Genomic DNA, 20,426 nt, shown 5'->3' with positions numbered 1-20,426 from the left:
TTTGGGTGTATACTCTATATTAATGAGAGTTAGTACCTGATCTATATCTTATAATAAAGTTCGATTTCTTTGAGGAAGTTAAGTGTCTTTTCTAGTTCTTTGTTGTTATTTCCCAACGCAACTTCTATCCGCGCACTCACTCCGCACTCATGCCGTTTTGCCTGAAATTTTGTGCACTCACTTATTACGTGTTTAACTGTCACTCGTGTTTCACATAGGTCGCACTGTGGAGGTTCTTCTCTTGAAAGCAGGAATCCATGTGTTAGTTTTGTGTGTCCACTTCTCAAGCGGCTTACTTTAATCTGGTTTCTGCGTCCGCTTGGGTAAAATGATTTCCTCAATGGGGTTGGCTTAACGTTTTTGAGATGTGATGGGCTATCTATCCATTCTTCTTGCCATTTGCTTTCTATTTTCCTCTTCACCTGAATATTGGCTTCTTCTCCAATGAAGACTCTCTTACAGTGTTGGCTTTCAAGTGCCTCTTTAGCTGCTTCATCTGCTAACTCATTTCCCTTTATTCCGGTATGTGACGGTACGTATATGAAGGTGACTGTTCTATGACGCTGGTGTAGTAGGTAAAGTAGATGTTGTATTTGTTGGGCCAGAGGGTGACGGGGGTATGTTTGTTCGATGATTTTAATTGCGCTCAAGGAGTCTGTACATACTACGTATTGAGCTTGTTCATGTTGCTCATCGAGTATTTCTAAAAGTGCGTGGTGTATTGCCGTCAATTCTCCTGAGAATACACTTCCTTCCATCTTGTATTTTCTAATTTCTCTAGGACTAACTACCGCGAATCCAACTGTTTCTCCTCCGTCTGTTGATGATGCATCAGTATAATAGAATTGTGCGTTGATATATTCATCCTGTATACTCTTGAAATGGTTGTGAATTATTTGTTGGTTTATGTGGTTTCTGCAGTACTTTGTAAGCCTGGTGTTAGTGTGAGCTGTAGGGACGATCCAAGGCGGTGTATGGCTGTTATACGCCTGAAGCAGGTCAGGAATGACATAGTTTATATCATTTAAGTAGCAACTCAATCTACGATGAAAGGATGGCCTTATATTTGGGTTTTTGTGGTATGTATCTTCAAAATAGTTTAGGGAAATCAGTTCATGATTAAGGTGAGTAGGGTGGGTGGTTCTCTTTATAGCGTAGTTAATTGTTGTTTTTTTGAAGCGGTGCTCAAGGGGTAATTCTCCTAATAAACAGTACAGGCTCTTAATGGGTGTTGTACAGAAGGCTCCTGTAATCAATCGTAGGGCCTTGGACTCTATCCTTTGGATAACTTTTATGTTTGTTTTACTTGTATTGAGGTGAGCTAGAAAACCATATTCCAGTTTAGATTTGATGAGACTTTTGTAGATGGTCGTGAGGCTGTCTATGTCAGCCCCCCATGTGTGATGTGAGAGTACTCTTATAATATTTAGGCCTTGTGTACAATTGATCTTTATGCTGTCTATGTGCTGCTTCCATGTTAGTTTGTCATCAAAAATCATCCCTAAAAATTTCACTTGTTTCCCTTGGTGTATAGTGTGGTTATTCAGCTGAAGTTGAATTGTTTCTTTATTTCTGCTTTTGGAGAAGATAACTGCCTTCGTTTTCTGAGTAGAAAAACTGAAACCAGTTGAAGAACTCCACCTTTCTATTTCTTTTATGGTTTGTTGTATCAGCAGTTGTAGTGTAAGTACATTTTTACCGGATACGAATATTGTAAAATCATCAGCAAATAACAGAATTTTTACTGGTTCTGCCACACTCTTCACCACCTCCTGTATTGCTACGTCGAATAAAGTTGTACTGAGAACGCCGCCTTGAACTATACCATTCTCTTGACATTGCTGACTAGATGTTGTTCCATTCACCTTGACTCTAAAAATCCTGTCCTTAAGGTAGTTCTGGATAAAAAGCAGGATGTTTCCACAAATGTTCCATGATTTCAGTGTTTCAAGGATGTTTGCCCTCCACGTCATGTTGAACGCTTTCTCTATGTCAAAGAAAACGGCAAGTACTTTTTGGTCTGATGCGAAAGCGTCATGTATGTAACTTTCCAGGGCTATAATATTGTCATTGGTAGATCTGTGCTTCCTGAAACCATTTTGTTGTTGGTAGAGGAGGTTGTTCACTTCAAGATGCCATGAGAGTCTCTCATTTATTATTTTTTCTAATAATTTGCACATTGTGCAGGTGAGTGAGATAGGTCTGTAAGATGTCACATGCATTTTATTCTTCGTTGGTTTAAGAATAGGGATAACTATAGCCTCTCTCCAAATTGTGAGAAATGTTCCAGTGGAAAAAATTTGGTTGTAAAGTTCAAGTAGGTATTCTCTTGCTTTTGGTCCCAAATGTGTCATGAATATGTATGGTATATTGTCAGGCCCTGGCGAAGTTTTCTTTCCGTTCTCCAAAACACTATTCAGTTCTCTCATTGTAATGGGGTTGTTCAGTTCATTATGATTTAGAGTTTCTTCCTGTATGTAATAATTTCCGTTGTTCTCGGTATCTGATTTGATGGTTCTGAATTCGGGGTGGTAATTATTATCGCTAGATAATTCGGCATAGTATTCTGCGAAAGCATTGCTCATTTCTTTGTCGTCCGATATAATAATGTCGTTATGTACAATGCTTGTTATTTTTCTTACAGTTATTCCCCCGTTAATTCGACGAATTTTGTTCCATACTTCACTTGATGGTGTTTCAGGGGTTATTGAGGAGGTGTATTCATTCCATGAGGCTTTCTTGCTTGATTTTACTATGTATCTAGCTTTAGCTCTTAGTCTCTTGAACTCTATTAGGTTTTCTGTTGTTCTTCGCTTTCTGTATGTATAATAGGCGTGTTTGCTCTGTGCTATGGCCATTTTACATTCGTTATTCCACCAGGGTACACAGCGTTGTTGGGGGAGTTTAGTTTTTCCCACATTTGCATTAGCGCTTTCTGTTATTATAGAAGCGAATATTTCTGCATTATAGTTGACATCTGTAGTTGGTTGAATTATCGGAATTGCATTTTCTATCATTGCAGTGAAATTGCTCCAGTTTGCCAATTTAATATTCCATGTATTAGTCGTTTGTATGGTGCTCGTTCTCTTTTGTAGTTCTTCATGCTCAATAAATATAGGAAAATGATCACTTCCATATAGGTAGTCGGCTACATCCCATTGTAGAGAGATGAGTAACTGGGGATCGCAGAATGTGAGATCTATGCAGGTTTTTTCTCCCGTTGTAATATTGAATCTGGTGCCTTTCCCATTGTTCATCAAAATAAAATTGTTTTTGTCCAAGTATTCCCCTAGCTCTTTCCCTCTTCTGTCAGTGAATTTTGATCCCCATAATGTATTATGACAATTGAAATCTCCAAGGATGAGGCGTGGTTTTGGGAGTTGGTCTATTGTTTTGGCAAGTTCTTCTATGGTGCTTGTGTCAGAGTTCGGAGGAATATAAACATTCGCTATTGTGATCTTCTGCTGGTAGAATTGAACTGTAACTGCTATTATTTCTTGTTGGGAGTAAATGTTTATTTTTTCTGCATTGAAACAATTTCGTACATATGTCGCCACTCCTCCGCTTGTTTTGGTGGTATTAGGTCTGTTCTTGTGATAACACTGAAAATATTTAATGTGCTTGTGATGCTCGTCTTTGAAATTGGTCTCTTGTAGGCAAATTATCTGTGGTTTATTTAGATTTATTAGGTGCGCTAATTTTTCATTTTGTGTTTTAACTCCGTTCGCATTCCATTGAAGTATAAATTTATCGTTCTCTTTAATTTCCAGAAGTTGAACTATCAGAGTCAAATTCAGAGGCTGTTGAGAAATCTTGAGGGTTTAATTGTCGCTTAATTTTGTTACGGATTCTTGTGGTCCTCCCTTTAATTGCTCTGTCTTCTATGTGTGGGTGGAGTTTGTACAACATTTCTAAAAGTCCTGGTATGTTACTTGTGTAGGTAAGTGCTATGCTTAGTGGATTTTTCGAGCCGTGAGTAGTTTCGAGGAAATTACAAAATTGTTCGTAGTTCAAGACATATTCTTCAGGTGATTTCTCAATGAGTTCTTTGACTGGTGTGATCTTTTCCAATACAGAGACACTCTGTATTGATTCCGCTATCTTTTTCCTTTTGTGTTTTTTTGGCGATGGGATTTGACTGGTGTTGCTTACTGTAGAGTTGAACGAACTAGTTGTAGAAGGTGGTGGTGGTCTTTTGTTTTTGTTTTCTTCATAATGTTTGTTTAAAGCATATGAGGGATGGTCTTGTGACATGATTGCTGTTGCTACTGTTTTCTCCTGTTCTTGAGTCGGTCCGGCGGAAGTTGTGCTTTCTTCGTTTTCCTCATAGTTCGTTTCTGGTGTTCTTGAATTCGATGAATGGATTTCAGCGGAAACAGTTTGTACAATATCTAAGTTCGGTATTTTTGTGCAGTTTTTGGCGATATGTCCTGTTTCCTTACATGCGAACCATGTCAGTACGTCATAAGCTAGGAATACTCTGTAGTTTGTATCGTCGTGATTGATGACCACTGATGATGGCAGTTCTAAGTTTTCATTTGGTTGTACGTATACTTGCCTTCGGAAACTCATAATGTGTGAAAATTCCTCACCCAGCAAGCTTGCTCGTAAAGAAGTCATATTTGACATAGGAACAAAGCCCAATTTTCTAATTTCTGCGAGTAGAGAGTCATGTGGTATTGTCGGGCAAACGTTGGACAATATTATTCTTTTTGACGGTGTCATCAGCATTCTCATTTCCACCTCCGTATTATTTATTGTTAGGGTTTTGTGTTGGTTTGTGAGATTTTCGGCGAGTTCTTTCGATGAGAGATAAATGCATACTCTGTTATTAGAAATCCGAGAGACGTGAGTGATATTTTTGGCTTGTACCTTTTCAGCTATAGCTTTCACATATTCATTCAAAGTCAGTGATTCATAGTAATTTAGAACAATTGCTTGATTTTTTGAAGGGTACTTGAATTGTTTGGTTACTTGGGAGTACTGTAGTGGTTGTGTTTCTGGTTGATTCGGGCTAGATGCACCCCTGTAGTCAGAAGTTGACATCATGTAATTGTTTTCTTATGTTGGTGCGTATCGATTATATTACAGGAAATTTATTGTGGTAATATGTCTCGTACATTTTTTTGCGGCCGCCCGCGATAAGCCGCAGGCGGAGTGGTCGTTGAATTAATTCAACTGAATTTTGTTTGTAAACAAATAGTAAAATGAAAATCGTTCAGTGTTCATCCACTTACTTGAAATTCGGAATTCACTTATGGAGGAGCAAGAAAAATCAAATTTGTGATTTCACTTTTCCTCAGAACCGCACGAAAATATCAATTATATTCGGGACTCGTATCTGATACATATGCACTGCATAAAAGACGAGACGCGAATGAATAGCAAAAATAAATATATTTAAAAACTGATATCTTGTATTTTCCATTTGGTATGATTTAAATCAGTTTGTATAAACGTCAATTATGTTCGTCACATTTTTTTCGAAATGATTCGGCATTGTGATGAAATACGTAATTACCGAGACTTTTACGTGGAACGGACAACATAGCGCTGATTCAAAACCGAAAAATGTTTTGACGAGCGTCATAACCCCACATTTTCGTACTATACAGAGTGAAATGTGTCAAATTTCCACGGCCAACCGAGTGCTAAAATAAAAGTGAATGAAGTATATAGGGTACGTTCATAAACTTACTCCGAGAGTAGAGTATGAGTATGGTCATGCTCAGAGAGCATACTCTGAGGAACTAAAAGTACGTTTGTGAACGCTTCGGGTAATCAGAGCTTACTCAGAGCTTGCTCAGAGTAAGTTTGTGAACGCAACCCTCATGAGCCTGCATACTATCCAAAGCGAGAAAAACCACTTATTAAAACTAGCATTTCAAATGAATTACCTGGTACTGTCAGCCTTAATCCTGTCTTCACATTCTTCGCTCCCACAGAACGGAACTAAATTCAAATTCTTCTTTTCTAAATTCGGCACGAAATCGGACCAATTCTTGAAGGTAACCACGTGATTCTTCATTTCTTCACATGCCCTAAGATTCAGAAACATGAATAAATCGAATTTCTTCATTCGAAAATACCTACTTTGTATAAAGATTGTTTTGTATCGCCTTCAACAGTTTCTGAACTTCTTCTACGGCGTCCTTCAGCGGAATTGTCAGTTTTTCACCTGTATCTCTTCGTACGGCAACCAACTGTTTCTTCTCGATATCCTTGGGACCGAGTTCAATTCGAATTGGTACACCCTAAGATTTAAACGAAACATTGTAGAAGAACCGGGTGGTTATTTTAAAAGTTCCATACCTTGAGTTCCCAGTGGTTGAATTTCCAACCGGGAGAGTAGTTATCTCTGTAATCTCCGAATACCCTAATATTGGCAGATTTCAGGTCGGATTCTAACGAATTACATGAAGACTGAAGATTTGCTCGTCCTTCTTGAGATAAATTTGCGGTTATTCCACAAGGCACAATTACAGTTTGTACGCTAGCTACATTTGGAGGTAACACGAGACCCTGGTTGTCTGAATGGATCATGATCATGACTCCTAAAACGGGCCGAATAGTAAAAGAAAAGAAAACAGAGGAAAACAACGTCATCAGAACCCAAAGATAGTAAAAAGTAACGCACAAAATTCATATTTTCATGTTGAACTGGATGACCCGGAGAAATTCGTTCCTCCTCAAAGATATGCAATGCCGTATTCATTTAGTTTTGTTATTTTTTTCAAGCGGAATATGTACGAAAATAAGTTTTATCAATCTGGATACAGAGAGTGAACTCATTATGTGTGTGAAGATGGCCCAGCACTTTTCGATTTTAGAAAAAAATTTTTTTGTGCTGAATTGTGCTAAGTTTGTGCTGTTTTGTGCCGTGGAGATTTTTTTCGATTCCATACGGTTCTCAAGATATTCCACAAAATGTATGGAAAGGGCCAAAAATGGATTTTTATGTCTATTTTATGAAATACATTGTGCTATACATGTTATGAGTTGCGCCTTTCGAATTTTTGCAAAATTTCCTGAGAATCGAAAATGAAGAAAAAAGTTAGACCAGCACTTTTGTTTTTTGTTCCTAAAAATGAGTGAAATAATGTGTGCTACAATTGTGCTGACGTATACCGTAAATATTTTTTGGAAAATTCGTTTTGGAAAATTCTTCGAATATTGCGACATCGAAAAAAAAGTTAGCGCAGCACTTTTGTTCCTAAAAATGGGTGAAATAATTTGTGTTACATTTGTGCTGACTTGTGCCGTGAATATTTTCTCGAAAATTCGTCGAATTGAGAAAAAAAGCTAGCCCAGCACTTTCGTTTTTTGATTAATGAAAACATATGGAAAAAAATTGTGTTACACATGTAGACGTGTACTATATATAGTATATAGTGAGAAGGGGTTACAGTTCACTGCGACCTTAAGGTCTATTGTGCCCCCTAACAGAGCTGTTTTCATCGCGCCCTTTACAACTCGCCTTCCAGATCCAGAAATCTGATGAAATCCAATATCTGGGACGGCTTCAACGAGGATAATTCCCCACTCCTACAAGTTTCTCGTCCAAAGCACTCTTTCCTTTGGCTTGCAATGGCAAAGCATTCCGTAACCAGGTGAATAGGAGTTTCCTCCTTCTCCCCACAGAATCTACACTCGTTGAAATTTTTCTAGTTTGTCACGGCTTTTTTTTCCCGGGGTACTCGAGCGCCAGCTATTCTTTAAGGGAAAATAGCAAACCTACCCTGGTAGCTACGAGCCGAAGACAAGGTTCGTCGGTGTCTGGGGTGTTAGCGACAACCAGTGAAAGTCAAAATCAACGTACACAAATTATATTTGTCGACTCGTAAAAGGAAACACAAATGGCACTATTATAAAAGTGAAAGACTCGAGATCAGTGAATTTACAGGACAAAATGGACGGAATGAAACAGGATCCGATCTCGAAGTGATACGGGGTTTACGGACGTGTTCGCCAGCCATAACCTAAGACGCACAATTAACGGACAGGTATCGGACCACAGCCAGTTTAGGGGATGAAACAAGACAGCACAGATTCCCGACAGCTCACCCCTAGTTGCGTTCTTCACCTCCTGAGTATCCACGCCAGCTGGGTTCTTCGATAACAGCAGCGGTGAGCGTCGGACAAACGAGGGAGGAAGGAGGGTTAGCCATTCCAAAGTGCGTTCCGCACCCCCTGAGTATCCACGCCAGCGGGGTGCTTCAGCAGTAGGAGTGGAACTTAAACCGGGGAGTAAGGGATGGGGAAGATCTTTGCCACTTCAAAGTGCGTTTTGCAGTAGGAGTGGAACTTAAACTAGGGAGTAAGGGATGAAGGAAGTTTTTCGCCACTCCAAAGTGTGTTCTAAACCCCCTGAGTATCTACGCCAGCGGGGTTCTTCAGCAGGAGGAGTGGAACTTAAACCGGGGAGTAAGGGATGAACAACTGAAAACGGAATAAAAACGGTGCGGAATGTTTACAATTCCGAACGATGTCGGAATCCTGAATTGGAAACTGAAAATATTTCTCTCCAAAATTAATTCAAAAATAAAATTACGAAAATGAAACTAAAAGATTTTATTCTGAAACATCATAATATGGATTTTGCGTTCCTAGATTATGAACTCTATTATATTTAGTTTATTTTTAGTTTGTTTCTGTGTTGGTTTTCGTCATCTGGATTCTCTTGTTATGTTTGAGAGGATGATGGTATTAAATGTGTAGGCGTCAGAATATCTTATTCATCCGAATTTTGGTTAAATCACGATAAATTTTAGAGCCTTGAGAAAGAAATAAATTAATTTCGAAACGTTGGCAATAGAATAACAGTGTTTTAATAACCTACTGTCCCCACAGCCCACCAAATATAATAGAGGGATTATTCTAAAAGGAGGGTGTATTTTTGTTAGAAAAATATACGTTCATTACAAGTTTCTCGAATAATAAAAATTTTGGAAAAAATTTTGCCCAGCACTTTCGTGTTTTTTTTTGTAGAAATTTTTTTACATACTTGTGATATATTTGTGCTAACTTGTGCCCTTGCTATTTTCAGAAAAATTCCCAACTTTTTCCTTGAATGGTGGATATTGAAAAAATTGTTTTAAAATCAGTGTACATGGCAACAGGATTAATATTTATACCGTTGAGGATCGCAACTCTCCATACACAACATACGACCCGTTAATTATATGAAGTGTATAACACAGTGTATTGCCAGAATTAAACTGTCATTAAGAAAAAAGTTAATTCTCGGGGAAAATGAAATTTTGGCTTCATCTGCTAAACTATTGCCTGACTCACCTTCTTGGCAAAAAGGTTTATTCAGGAACAATAATAATCATCGGCTAATCGGCTACCCAAGATGGAGTTCATCAAGCTCAATAGGGAATACTCCTTCTGACGAAAATGATGTATTTTTTATGAAATATTTTTGAAACGTCACATTTTGAAATAACCATTTCAACCGTTTCCCAAAAAAAATATTTTAAGTAATACTTAAAACTGAAAAATAAGAATGGGTATTTAAAATTTAAAGCGTTTCGTTTCTATTGCACAAGTTGGCAACATCGACTGAAATATGCGTTGATAATAAAGAACAAATGCATTATCTTGATGAGATAGACAAAAATGGCTGTCTACGAAGTCTGCGACGAACGAGGAAGGTAGTAAAATTTTATGGGTTTTTTATGGCTGGTTGCTGTTGAGGTTCGCCCTATGATGGCTGTAAATCAACAGTTGTTATTTTACAAACAAGCCGATCGGACATTGTTCTCTTTATTTTTAGAAGGCGCTGTTGCCAAATCGTAAACTAGAAACGAAGCGCATTTGAAAAAATCATGAATGAAACTCATAATTATTCAGTTTAAACTTGCATATGCACTGATAACCCAAATTGAGGAGAACTTCCCATTTACGAGAGATGACTCTTATAAAAGCGGAATTCTGGCAACATTGTTATTCTGATAATTTATGACAATATTTTTCCAAAATCTTTATTTTTCGGGAAACTAGAAAAAATTTCGTAAAATTTTCAACGGCACAAACCAGCACAAATTATTTCACTCATTTTCAGGAACAAAAAACAAAAGTGCTGGTCTAACTTTTTCCTTCATTTTCGACTTTCTGGGACATAAGAGAAAATTTCGTAAAAATTCGATCGGTACAACTCAGCCATGTATAGCACAATCTATTTCAAGCTTAAGAACCCATTTTTTCTAGAAGTGCTGGGCTGACCCATCCCTTGTATTTTGTGAAATATCTTGAGAACCGTATAGAATTGAAAAAAATTTCAACGGCACTAAGTAGCACAAACCTAGCACAATTCAGCAAAAAAATTTTTTTTTTCAAAAATCGATATGTGCTGGACCAACTTCACACACATGAACTTATTTTAATTCATTTGGAGGAAAATTGTTAACGAAAAATGTAATTCATGGGACAAAGCCAACCATATTACATTTGGAAATGAAAAAAAAGTCACAATCTAAATAGAACTAGCTAATGAACAAAAAGACCAACTTTTGGACAACGCACTAAACGAAGATTTAGTGCGAATTTTGTGCGATTTTTTACTCGCTGTTAACATCAGTACAGTTCCATTAACTCACCTATAGTTCTTGTCGTCAAACCCCATGAATTCTGATATACATATTTCTTTTCTTGAGTATCAGGATCTTCATATGTGAGTTCGAACATTTTGGAGAAATTCTGTCCTAAATGATGAGAGGTAGCACCCTGTATAGCACGACCACTAGCGGAGATGTAAGCTTCCACTGTGTACGTATAATCTCCCCCAGCGAATTTTTCTTTTTCAGTTTTCCTACCTTTGATTACCGGTACAGCAAGGAGATCAGTATAGACTTTAGCGTAGAGATCTGTGAAATTTTAAATTGTTCATTAAAAGCTGAAGCTGAAAGGAATTATTGAGGAATATGCTGGACGTTGTTGAAAGCAGTGGGCCCAGGATAACCGCAATTGGACAGAGAACGTAAATTTATTTAGGAAAATTGAATTGACAAAAATTTATAGAGAAAAATGAATTACCTAATACAACAGTAACTTCTTCTTTGGCTTCCTCTGATGTAGCAAAAGCAGTGTGTCCTTCCTGCCACAAAAACTCTCTGGTTCTCAAGAACGGTTGTGGATGTTTAAACTCCCACCTCTGAAAATTTGATCACTAATCGAACAGAACAAATATGAAGTACTTCCGGCACATACCACAACATTGTTCCACTGGTTCAACTTGATAGGAAGATCTCTGTATGACTGAATCCATTTTGCGTACGCTGGATACATGACAGTTTCCGAAGTTGGCCTCACTGCGATTGGTTCACTCATTTCAGAATCACCCGATTTAGTCACCCAAGCCACCTTGAAACGAGTGAACAAATGAACTTATATGCGGTTAAAATAAATTGTTCAACCTAACTGACATAAAAAACAGAACAACTAGTCGTTAGTTGCTTAAGAGGAAATTATACCACGTGACTATTCAGATGGGGTTGAAGAGAAATAATCAATAATATAATAATCATAATAATCAGGTAAACTACACACAATACACAAAAAGAGAATTTCAATTCCGAACACAGAGTTTTTCGGGAATAAAACGTACTAGGCATCCCAAATTGCTTGATTTTGGCTGTTTTTATTAGTTCTAGACTAAATAGGGAAATGTTTTCGCTGGCAATGTTACACTATATTGAACAGCAAATGTTTTTTCATGATATGAGATTAAAGAAAGAATGTATTCGTACTTGAACTAACGAAGTTTTTTTTTCACAAAGTACAAGTACAAGAGATTAAAAAGAAATGAAATGATGATTTTCATTGCCAATGAAATAGTGCCCGTATAAAGTTTTTATTGTTTTTAGATAATTTTGAATATGAAGAAGAGATGGCACATTTTCGGAATCGACAAAATATCAAAATTTGGTTATATCTTCAAGACATTTCTTTTTAATCTCTTGTGCTAAGAGTGGAAAAACAACTTTGTTATTTCAAATAAGAATGCATCCTTTTTTTGATTTCTTAAACAAAAAAATTTTGCTGCTCAGAAATATATGTATATATACAGGGTGAGTCTTTGAATCGTACAAATATTTTAACATTAGATTCTTGAGGTAAAATAAAACACTGTTTTCTTTACCATTTTTCCGATTCGACATTGATAAAAGGATTTAGCCATTTTAAGTTTCCATAACGAGCTGTGCCACTCTTTCAAATAGAGTTGTGTTCAACCAAAGTACCCAATTTTTCAAATTTTACAAATACTTTTTAATTTTTGAACATCAAATTTCTCGAAAACGGCGCATTATACTCGAAAATTAGAAGAATATTATCATTTTACGAAACGTTCAAATATTCATTAGATAGCGTTCAACTTATCTTCAAGAGTTGGGTTCTTTGAATTCTTGGTATTTTTATGGTAGTGCTTCTCTTGACCTCAAGAATGTTAAAATATTTGTACGAGTCAAAGACTCACCCTGTATATATGTCGATATATTACTTATACTCAAGGATAAATCAGCATAAAAATGCAATAATCAGTAACTACCCTAGAAGGCCTGCTCTGGTAATCGTTAATCGTGCACACTCAATTGGTATGATCTACCCATTGTAATTTGAACTCTCATTACTTCTCATATTCATTCATCGTGCTCGATATACATGTTAGTTCTCAGCCTTCTACACTTCTGGAAACCAACGATTAGTGGTTTCCCTCATCAATACTCTCGATTTGTACCTCTCATAATTTATCAATTGTATCTTCTATTTTTCTGATGGAAGTTCTGATCGTGCTTACTTGTAAGCAGTCCGTCTCTGTAAATGTTGTATTCATCGATAAATTTTTGCACTCTTCAAGACCAATGTTATGTATATTAATTATCATATTCTTGCTCTTCTCATTTAACTTATAATATTCATGATCTGCTCATATTTAAATTATTTTTATTGCTCAGCTCATATTTCAAGTATTGATCTCTCATTGAAGACCAGACTTAGACAATTTAGGCCTATTTCACTATTACAACTCAGTTTTCTTATTGAAATTCATAACTGTGTTTTTCTGATAAAATAAAGAGGCGCTCGCAATCAATTTTCATTGATTGCTCTGTCACCATAAATATTGTGTTAATTTTGAATTTATCGAATTTTCTCAAAGTCTAAGTCTGTGACTTCTCATTTGAACTGCTCTGGATTATCTCTGCTTTTAGTTGAATGATGTCTCTCTGAGTCTATTGGCGAATCCAAAAATCTAGACGCCCTCTGCCGACTGAATTCCGAAACTACTTTGTCAGTACTGCAAAGTCAAAACAAGTTTAGTTCCTTATGTTTTTTCTTATCTCACGTTGTCCAACAAAGTATTATAATTATTATTTGGAGAAGTTATATTGGGATTATTGTCTGGGTTTCTGAATAGAAATATTGATTCCGAAAAAATATTGGAAAAGGTATTTATATCAGTGCTTTCAACTGGCAGCAGTAAGGTTAAACGATTTTTCTTTGCGAGATTTTTCTGCTAAATTCAATTGATGATTTAGGAATACAATTTCATAATTTTCATACTTCCAAATGAATGCTTTTTCTCATGTGTAGATCTTGTTCCATGAACTGAATCATATTTATGTCTCTTGAGATTTCAGTATGAGGAATACCTACATCATAACATGGAATTGAAATACTTCAAATAGAAACTTCACAAACTCAGTATTTACTGCCTCAACATTATTAGCTAGGTTTAATTCAAGAAAGAATCTGTGAAATAATAGGATTTTGTGTCTAGGTACAGTGGATCACCAATATCATCGCTGGATTTTATTCCAAAATTCATCCTTTTCAAATGAAATATTTCCAAAGAATGTTGATCTTTCTTTACGAAACTAAATCAATCAATTCACTTCCGATAATTCCGATAAATATCTTGATTTTCTAGAAAAACTCTGTTAGGCGGTACAAATCTCGAAAAGAGTACTGACAAACGTCAAAGTTTGTTTTCATTTCGCAGCGCCCTCAACGGTAATTGGATTCGCGAATAGATGTTGTTAATATTTATTTTTAATTACTGTGTTAGCTTCATGCAGGTGACTTATTCATTTTATGATTGTGGACGATATACAATAAATGTTTTTACAGTCCACTACTTTTTTTTGAACAATTTCTTTCTTTTTACCTATGTAGTCAAGAAGTACCAAAAACAGCTGAAATCAAACTATTTGGGATACCCCGTTCATACTCTCACCAGAATAGAGTATGACTCGTTGGGTACGGATTGACTATATGACTGTAAATATTCTCAGATATCTACAGGATGATTTTCCGAATTCGTAGGAACAAGTACTCTAAAACCGAAATAATCGACGGAATTTATTGGAATTTAGGAACGTTGTTGACAGAGGATAAGGCAAGAACTATTTAGATATTCCAGGGCCGGACTTCGTTCGTGTTCAGGGTAAAAATATCATTTAGTATTGTGCAGTATTTTTCATTACTTACCTCTGGCGAAAAATCTGCAATATGTGTTTTCTCCTTCTCCAACATTGCTTTCGATACGAAAATTGGGAAATAACAATTTTGTACACCTAGTTTCTTAATTTCCTTATCTAACCAGTTCCTGATTTCTTCCCATATTGCATAAGACCACGGCCTATAAATGTAGCAACCGGAAATATCGAAATACTCTATCATCTCGCTCTTCGTCAACACTTGTGAGTACCAGTTGGGGAGGTCCTCTTCTTTTTTGGCTTCTAAACCTAATCGGGTCTGTTTTTTCACATTCCTGTCATCTTCTTTTTTGGCCTCCGAACCTAATTTGGTCTGTTTTTTCACATTCCTGTTCTCTTCTTTTTTGGCCTCCGAACCTAATTGGGTCTGTTTTTTCAATTTCTTGTCCTCATCTTTCTTGGATTCTGCACCTGAGGGGGCCTGAAATAGGGCATATATAATTTTTCTACAGCAACTTCTACAGTTTCAGTTTTATTATAAAAATATGTACATACAATGAAACCATTTTAATGATGCCTGCATAAAATAACATCAATCAGAAGTCCACGGTGAACTAATTATAATTTTGTGCTGTTAATTTGTATATTGGGGTTTTCGACAATGAAAATAAATCGAATATCGTATTTGGTTGAGCTAGTAGTAGGTTTGAAAACCGAAAATACTTATCTCCAAAACGGCCCATTTGCGAACCCACATTTATATTTTTTACTTATTTTGAGGTCTATAAACAGCTACCACAATATTGAAACTTTGTTTTTCAACCCATTGTATTGATCATCACATGGAATTAAAATATTTTCCATAAACACAATTTTAGTTTCTAGTTCTTCCTTTTTATTATTTGATTGTTATTATTTTATTGCTATTTTTCGTACATACATACTCAACTTTGTTCGACAGTTCAGCCCCTTGGGAAGAAGTATTTTCAAAGACTGGTTGTTCACGAATCTCAACATAACCTTTCACATACCTATGAAAGATTCTGGCATACAAAGATTAAAGATTTAGACCCGTTTGCACCAAACGCCCTTAAAATGAACCCTCAACTTAAATTACGTTGCACTAAAATTATTTGTTGAACCGGCTGCAGAACTTCCCATTTTTGATGGATTCTAAAAATTGAATGAATTCATTACTGAATACCAAGCCTTTTCTTTTGCCTTTATTGTAATGCCATCAGTCTTTTTTAATTTTCAATTTGGTGTCACAAATCATACTATAGTAAGCAACAAACTCTTTTCTTCTGTTGAGAAGTTGAGTGTCCTTAGTAATTAACCACCACTCGCTTGGCAATCATTCACCGTATTCGTACTAAGACCCGTTTGCACCAAACGCACTTAGTGTTAAGTGTCCCTTAAAATGAACCCGTAACTTAAATTACGTTGCACAACTGTTAAGTGACATTTAAATGGCTAAAGCTAGCCTTAGATTTAAGCGCTCCTGTAATGACCACTTAGGTATTTAAGGGCGGAATTCTAACTTTACAAAATTTGTTGAACTGGCTGCAGAACTTCCCATTTTTGATGGATTTCGAAAATTGAATGAATTCATTACTGAATACCAAGCCTTTTCTTTTGCCTGTATTGTAATGCCATCAGTCTTTTTTAATTTTCAATTTGGTGTCACAAATCATACTATAGTTAGCAACAAACTCTTTTCTTCTGTTGAGAAGTTGAGTGCCCTTCGTAAATTACCACCACTTGCTTGGCAATCATTTACCGTATTCGTACTAACAAGAGCAATAAGGACATTTTCTTCACGTTCCTCTTCAACATTAGTAAAACAAATTCACACAAGACCTTACAAAGAAAGTGTTGTACTTATATAAACTTAGGTACCTTTTATTTGACAATCATCATCATTATCAATATTAATGCTAATTCAACAACGAGAAGTTGTTACTCTTTGATAATATTATAATAATATCCTTGACACTGACTGACAGGACAATAAAGTTAGGTTAATGAAGTGACAACGATCATCGGCAACCGGCCAACCAATGAAATGGCTTTATTGGACTAGAATGAAGTTGCACCAAAATAAAAAACTGAAATATCACTAGATAAAAAAAACTTAAGGGACCCTTACTTAAGATTCTGTTAAGCAACAGTCCTGCAACTGGGAATAACATTAAGCGTCCATTAACTATAAACGACACTTAGTTAAGTACTCGTTTTAAGGGGTATTGGTGCAAACAGGCCTAAGGGGAAGATTTAAGTTCAAGTCAAATTTGACAATTCCGTTCAATTTTGAATTGAAAGGTTGAGCTGAGTTCAACGTTGAACACCCCTTGAACCTCAACTGTACAACCGGGCCCATAGATTAATTGATCTATGACCTGGTCCAAGTTTAATAAGAACTTGAATATTCAGCGGCTGTAATACGTCGATAGCAGCTGATCTCCGATCGTAGCTGTGAAGTAAGAGAGGATAAGTCAATATCAGCTGGTCTCCTATTGTTGCGATAAAAAACGCAACCAAGGAACGAACGAAAGTTCCTAGGGATCTTGCCGCGTACCTGCTTCCCAAATATGTCCATATATGGTAATGAGCTAAATCTGCAAATATCATTGGTTGTCACACATGTGACGCAAAACTTCCCCAGACGCTCTTCCAAGGGATGGACCGCGGTACCCACGCTACATTAGCCGAGAATTACTCAAGAAACAAAGGCGTTCGACCCAAGCACCACAGGGGTGTAGTTCTTGTTGGCATTCTCTCTCATTTAGTTTTGTTCTTCTCTCGTTGTTTCTTTCAAAAGTCTTCAAAACCGTGATAAGCAGTGTGTTTCGCTTATCATCATCTTTTATCCTTACTTGTGAAAAGTAATCAGTGAACTGTGTCCGATTGAATCACCAGTACAACTGAGTTTGGCCGAGTATCTAAACAGGTAGTTTAAGCAGAGTTGAGGTTCCCAAAACACAGGACACTCATATCGATCAAAAAGAGGACAATTAGTTTCCACCCGAAGGTCTCAACCAGACGATTGGAGTATACTTTGAACTGCCTGCAACCTGCAATAAATCTAAAGCTAAGGGATATAAGGTCAGAAAATTCCATTTACTCATTCAGCGATTCCGAGCTAAGAACGTGAAAAAACCCAGTTTCTAGTAACACTGATGTTTTTACTCAAATAATGTAAATAATTGCTCAATAGTTGGTTTGACTGTAAATATAATTGTTACGAGTTAAATTAACCGTCTTTCATTATCCTTGCAATACGATCTCTACCAAGTTACATTTCTAGTCTCCGCAATTCTGCGTAACCAGTGACAAGGTAGCTCACTGTTCTTCTTTAAGCGAGTGAAGATTATTATTCTATAATGTTGCGTTCGCAACACCTATAGTAGCTTTGGAATAATGGACCTTATTGACTTGAGGAAACAGAGCGAAGTGATCTTGAAATTTCGAAAATTGAGACGATATTTGAGGCGCAAAAGTGGGTAACGGATCGTGGTACGGGATATGGAAAATAATTTTCTTGCCATTCGAAGGCGTTTCCAGGTAGGGTTCACATAGAAAATGACACATGTTCTCGAGAATTATAAAAATCCTTCCGAAAATTTAAGAAACGCCAAGCCAGAGATAAAGTTGTTCGATTTGTTTACATTCGCTTTGGACAATTTTTAATTTCTGAAGGTTTTCTGTATTATATTCGAACTGTTTTCCGGCTCGAGAGTGTACTTATATTCCGGTTATTCGTTTTTCGTTTGGCATTTTTCGCGGTGATTCGCTCAAGAGATTTCCAAACCCACTAAATCAGCTGATTTATCCCCTCCTGCCTCTACCACTCGGTGCTCACGAAATTAGTATAACGAGATCATTACCTTAGAGCTAGCTTCAACTGCAGCATCAATATCCGGCTTGGCTGCTTTTTTTCCTCTGAGATTACCCTGTTCTGTGATTTCCTCTCCTTTGGTTTTGGCTGATTTCAAGTTGGTTTGGTTTTCAGCATACTTAGACTCAGTTATTGTTTTTGGAGGCGTACAGCCCGGTTTCCATTCAATTCCAGCAACTGTCTTGTATTCTGCCTTCAGAGAAAGCAGAACTTTAACTGCAGCATCAATATCTCCCTTCGCTGCTTTTTTCGCTTTGAGCTCTCTCACGAGGTTACCCTGTTCTATTATTTTTTCGTTTATGTTTTCTGCTGATCTTGTGTTGGTTTGGTTTTCAGCAGACTTAGACTCAGTTATTGTTTTTGGAGGCGTGCAGCCCGGTTTCCATTCACTTCCAGCAACTGTCTTGTATTCTGCCTTGAGAGAAAGCAGAACTTTAACAGCAGCATCAATATCTCCCTTTGCTGCTTTTTTCGCTTTGAGCTCTCTCACGAGGTTACCTTGTTCTACAATTTTGTCATTTATGTTTTCTGCTGATCTTGTGTTGGTTTGGTTTTCAGCAGAATTAGACTCAGTTATTGTTTTTGGAGGAGTACAGCCCGGTTTCCATTCACTTCCAGAAACTTCCTTGTATTCTGCCTTGAGAGATAGCAAAACTTTAACAGCAGCATCAATATCTCCCTTTGCTGCTTTTTTCGCTTTGAGCTCTCTCACGAGGTTACCTTGTTCTACAATTTTGTCATTTATGTTTTCTGCTGATCTTGTGTTGGTTTGGTTTTCGGCAGAATTAGACTCAGTTATTGTTTTTGGAGGAGTACAGCCCGGTTTCCATTCAATTCCAGAAACTTCCTTGTATTCTGCCTTGAGAGATAGCAAAACTTTAACAGCAGCATCAATATCTCCCTTTGCTGCTTTTTTCGCTTTGAGCTCTCTCACGAGGTTACCTTGTTCTACAATTTTGTCATTTATGTTTTCTGCTGATCTTGTGTTGGTTTGGTTTTCGGCAGAATTAGACTCAGTTATTGTTTTTGGAGGAGTACAGCCCGGTTTCCATTCACTTCCAGCAACTTCCTTGTATTCTGCCTTGAGAGAAAGCAGAACTTTAACAGCAGCATCAATATCTCCCTTTGCTGCTTTTTTCGCTTTTAGCTCTCTCACGAGGTTACCTTGTTCTATAATTTTTTCGTTTATGTTTTCTGCTGATCTTGTGTTGGTTTGGTTTTCAGCAGACCTAGACTCAGCTACTGTTTTTTGAGGCGTACAGCCCGGTTTCCATTCACTTCCAGCAACTGTCTTGTATTCTGCCTTCAGAGAAAGCAGAACTTTAACAGCAGCATCAATATCTGGCTTGGCCGCTTTTTTTGATTTGAGCTCTCTGACAATATTCCCTTGTTTTATAATGTCTTCGTCCAGTTTCTGAGCTGAATTTGTTCCTCCTGATGAAACAATTTGTTCACTCGTGGAATTTTCTTCCTGAAATTTTATTAAAAAAGTCATGGAGAGCACAAGTATATTCTCAAGCAGTAGGAGAGACAGGATAGGAAAAAAGCATGATATGGTGTATGAGCCTACTAGAAATGAGAAAGGCCATAAGGTTACTCTGAAATGCTGTGTTGCCGAAATGACATCATCACTTGCATTTGTGTGCCGGTGCTTTTCCGGAGTTGGTTAAATGATTAAGCCAACCGAAAGGTATAAAAAGAATCTAAAAAAAACATTTTCATTGTAAGTGGTTTTTCGAATATTCGAAATGTTAGCAAGCGTTTCTGAACTCGGCCATTCGGAATTACATGGAAACCTGTTAAAATTCCCTATAAAATTCGCACATTGTCTCTTAGTACGGTAAAATTATTCAAAAAGGATGTCTTACCTTACTAAAGGTCCAGTAGTTTTATATTTATCTTGTGTATTCTTGAAGAAAGTGATTGAGTAAAAAAATGTGTTCCCTGAAATTTTGGCACAACTTTTGGCAGCCCAAAAACTTCGATTTATTAGCCCTAGTTTCAGATTTTTCTGAATATTCCCAAAACGAGTTGCTAGAGAGAAAAATCTCTAGAAACAAAATATGTAGAACAACAAATTTCAAGTTTTC

General features: G+C 36.8%; 1 protein-coding gene across 3 annotated transcripts in view; it reads right to left on the bottom strand.

Annotated features, from left to right (window-relative positions):
- LOC123308669 (bifunctional glutamate/proline--tRNA ligase) overlaps positions 1-20,426 on the bottom strand; it is a 62,128-nt gene that overhangs the window by 13,946 nt on the left and 27,756 nt on the right. For 2 of the 3 annotated variants that reach the window (XM_044891434.1, XM_044891435.1), the window contains 8 exons: positions 18,326-19,807; positions 14,491-14,919; positions 11,212-11,364; positions 11,038-11,155; positions 10,602-10,868; positions 6,313-6,554; positions 6,094-6,254; positions 5,898-6,041 (listed from right to left, as the gene is read on the bottom strand). In XM_044891434.1, the coding sequence (XP_044747369.1) occupies positions 5,898-6,041; positions 6,094-6,254; positions 6,313-6,554; positions 10,602-10,868; positions 11,038-11,155; positions 11,212-11,364; positions 14,491-14,919; positions 18,326-19,807 (2,996 nt within the window). The remainder of the gene's footprint in view (positions 1-5,897; positions 6,042-6,093; positions 6,255-6,312; positions 6,555-10,601; positions 10,869-11,037; positions 11,156-11,211; positions 11,365-14,490; positions 14,920-18,325; positions 19,808-20,426) is intronic. The other variant, XM_044891436.1, reaches the window with a different exon arrangement.

The sequence above is a fragment of the Coccinella septempunctata genome, chromosome 2, assembly GCF_907165205.1.
Source record: "Coccinella septempunctata chromosome 2, icCocSept1.1, whole genome shotgun sequence".
NCBI lineage: Eukaryota > Metazoa > Arthropoda > Insecta > Coleoptera > Coccinellidae > Coccinella > Coccinella septempunctata.
Note: the sequence above shows the minus strand (reverse complement) of the source record. Positions and strands in the feature narration are given on the sequence as shown.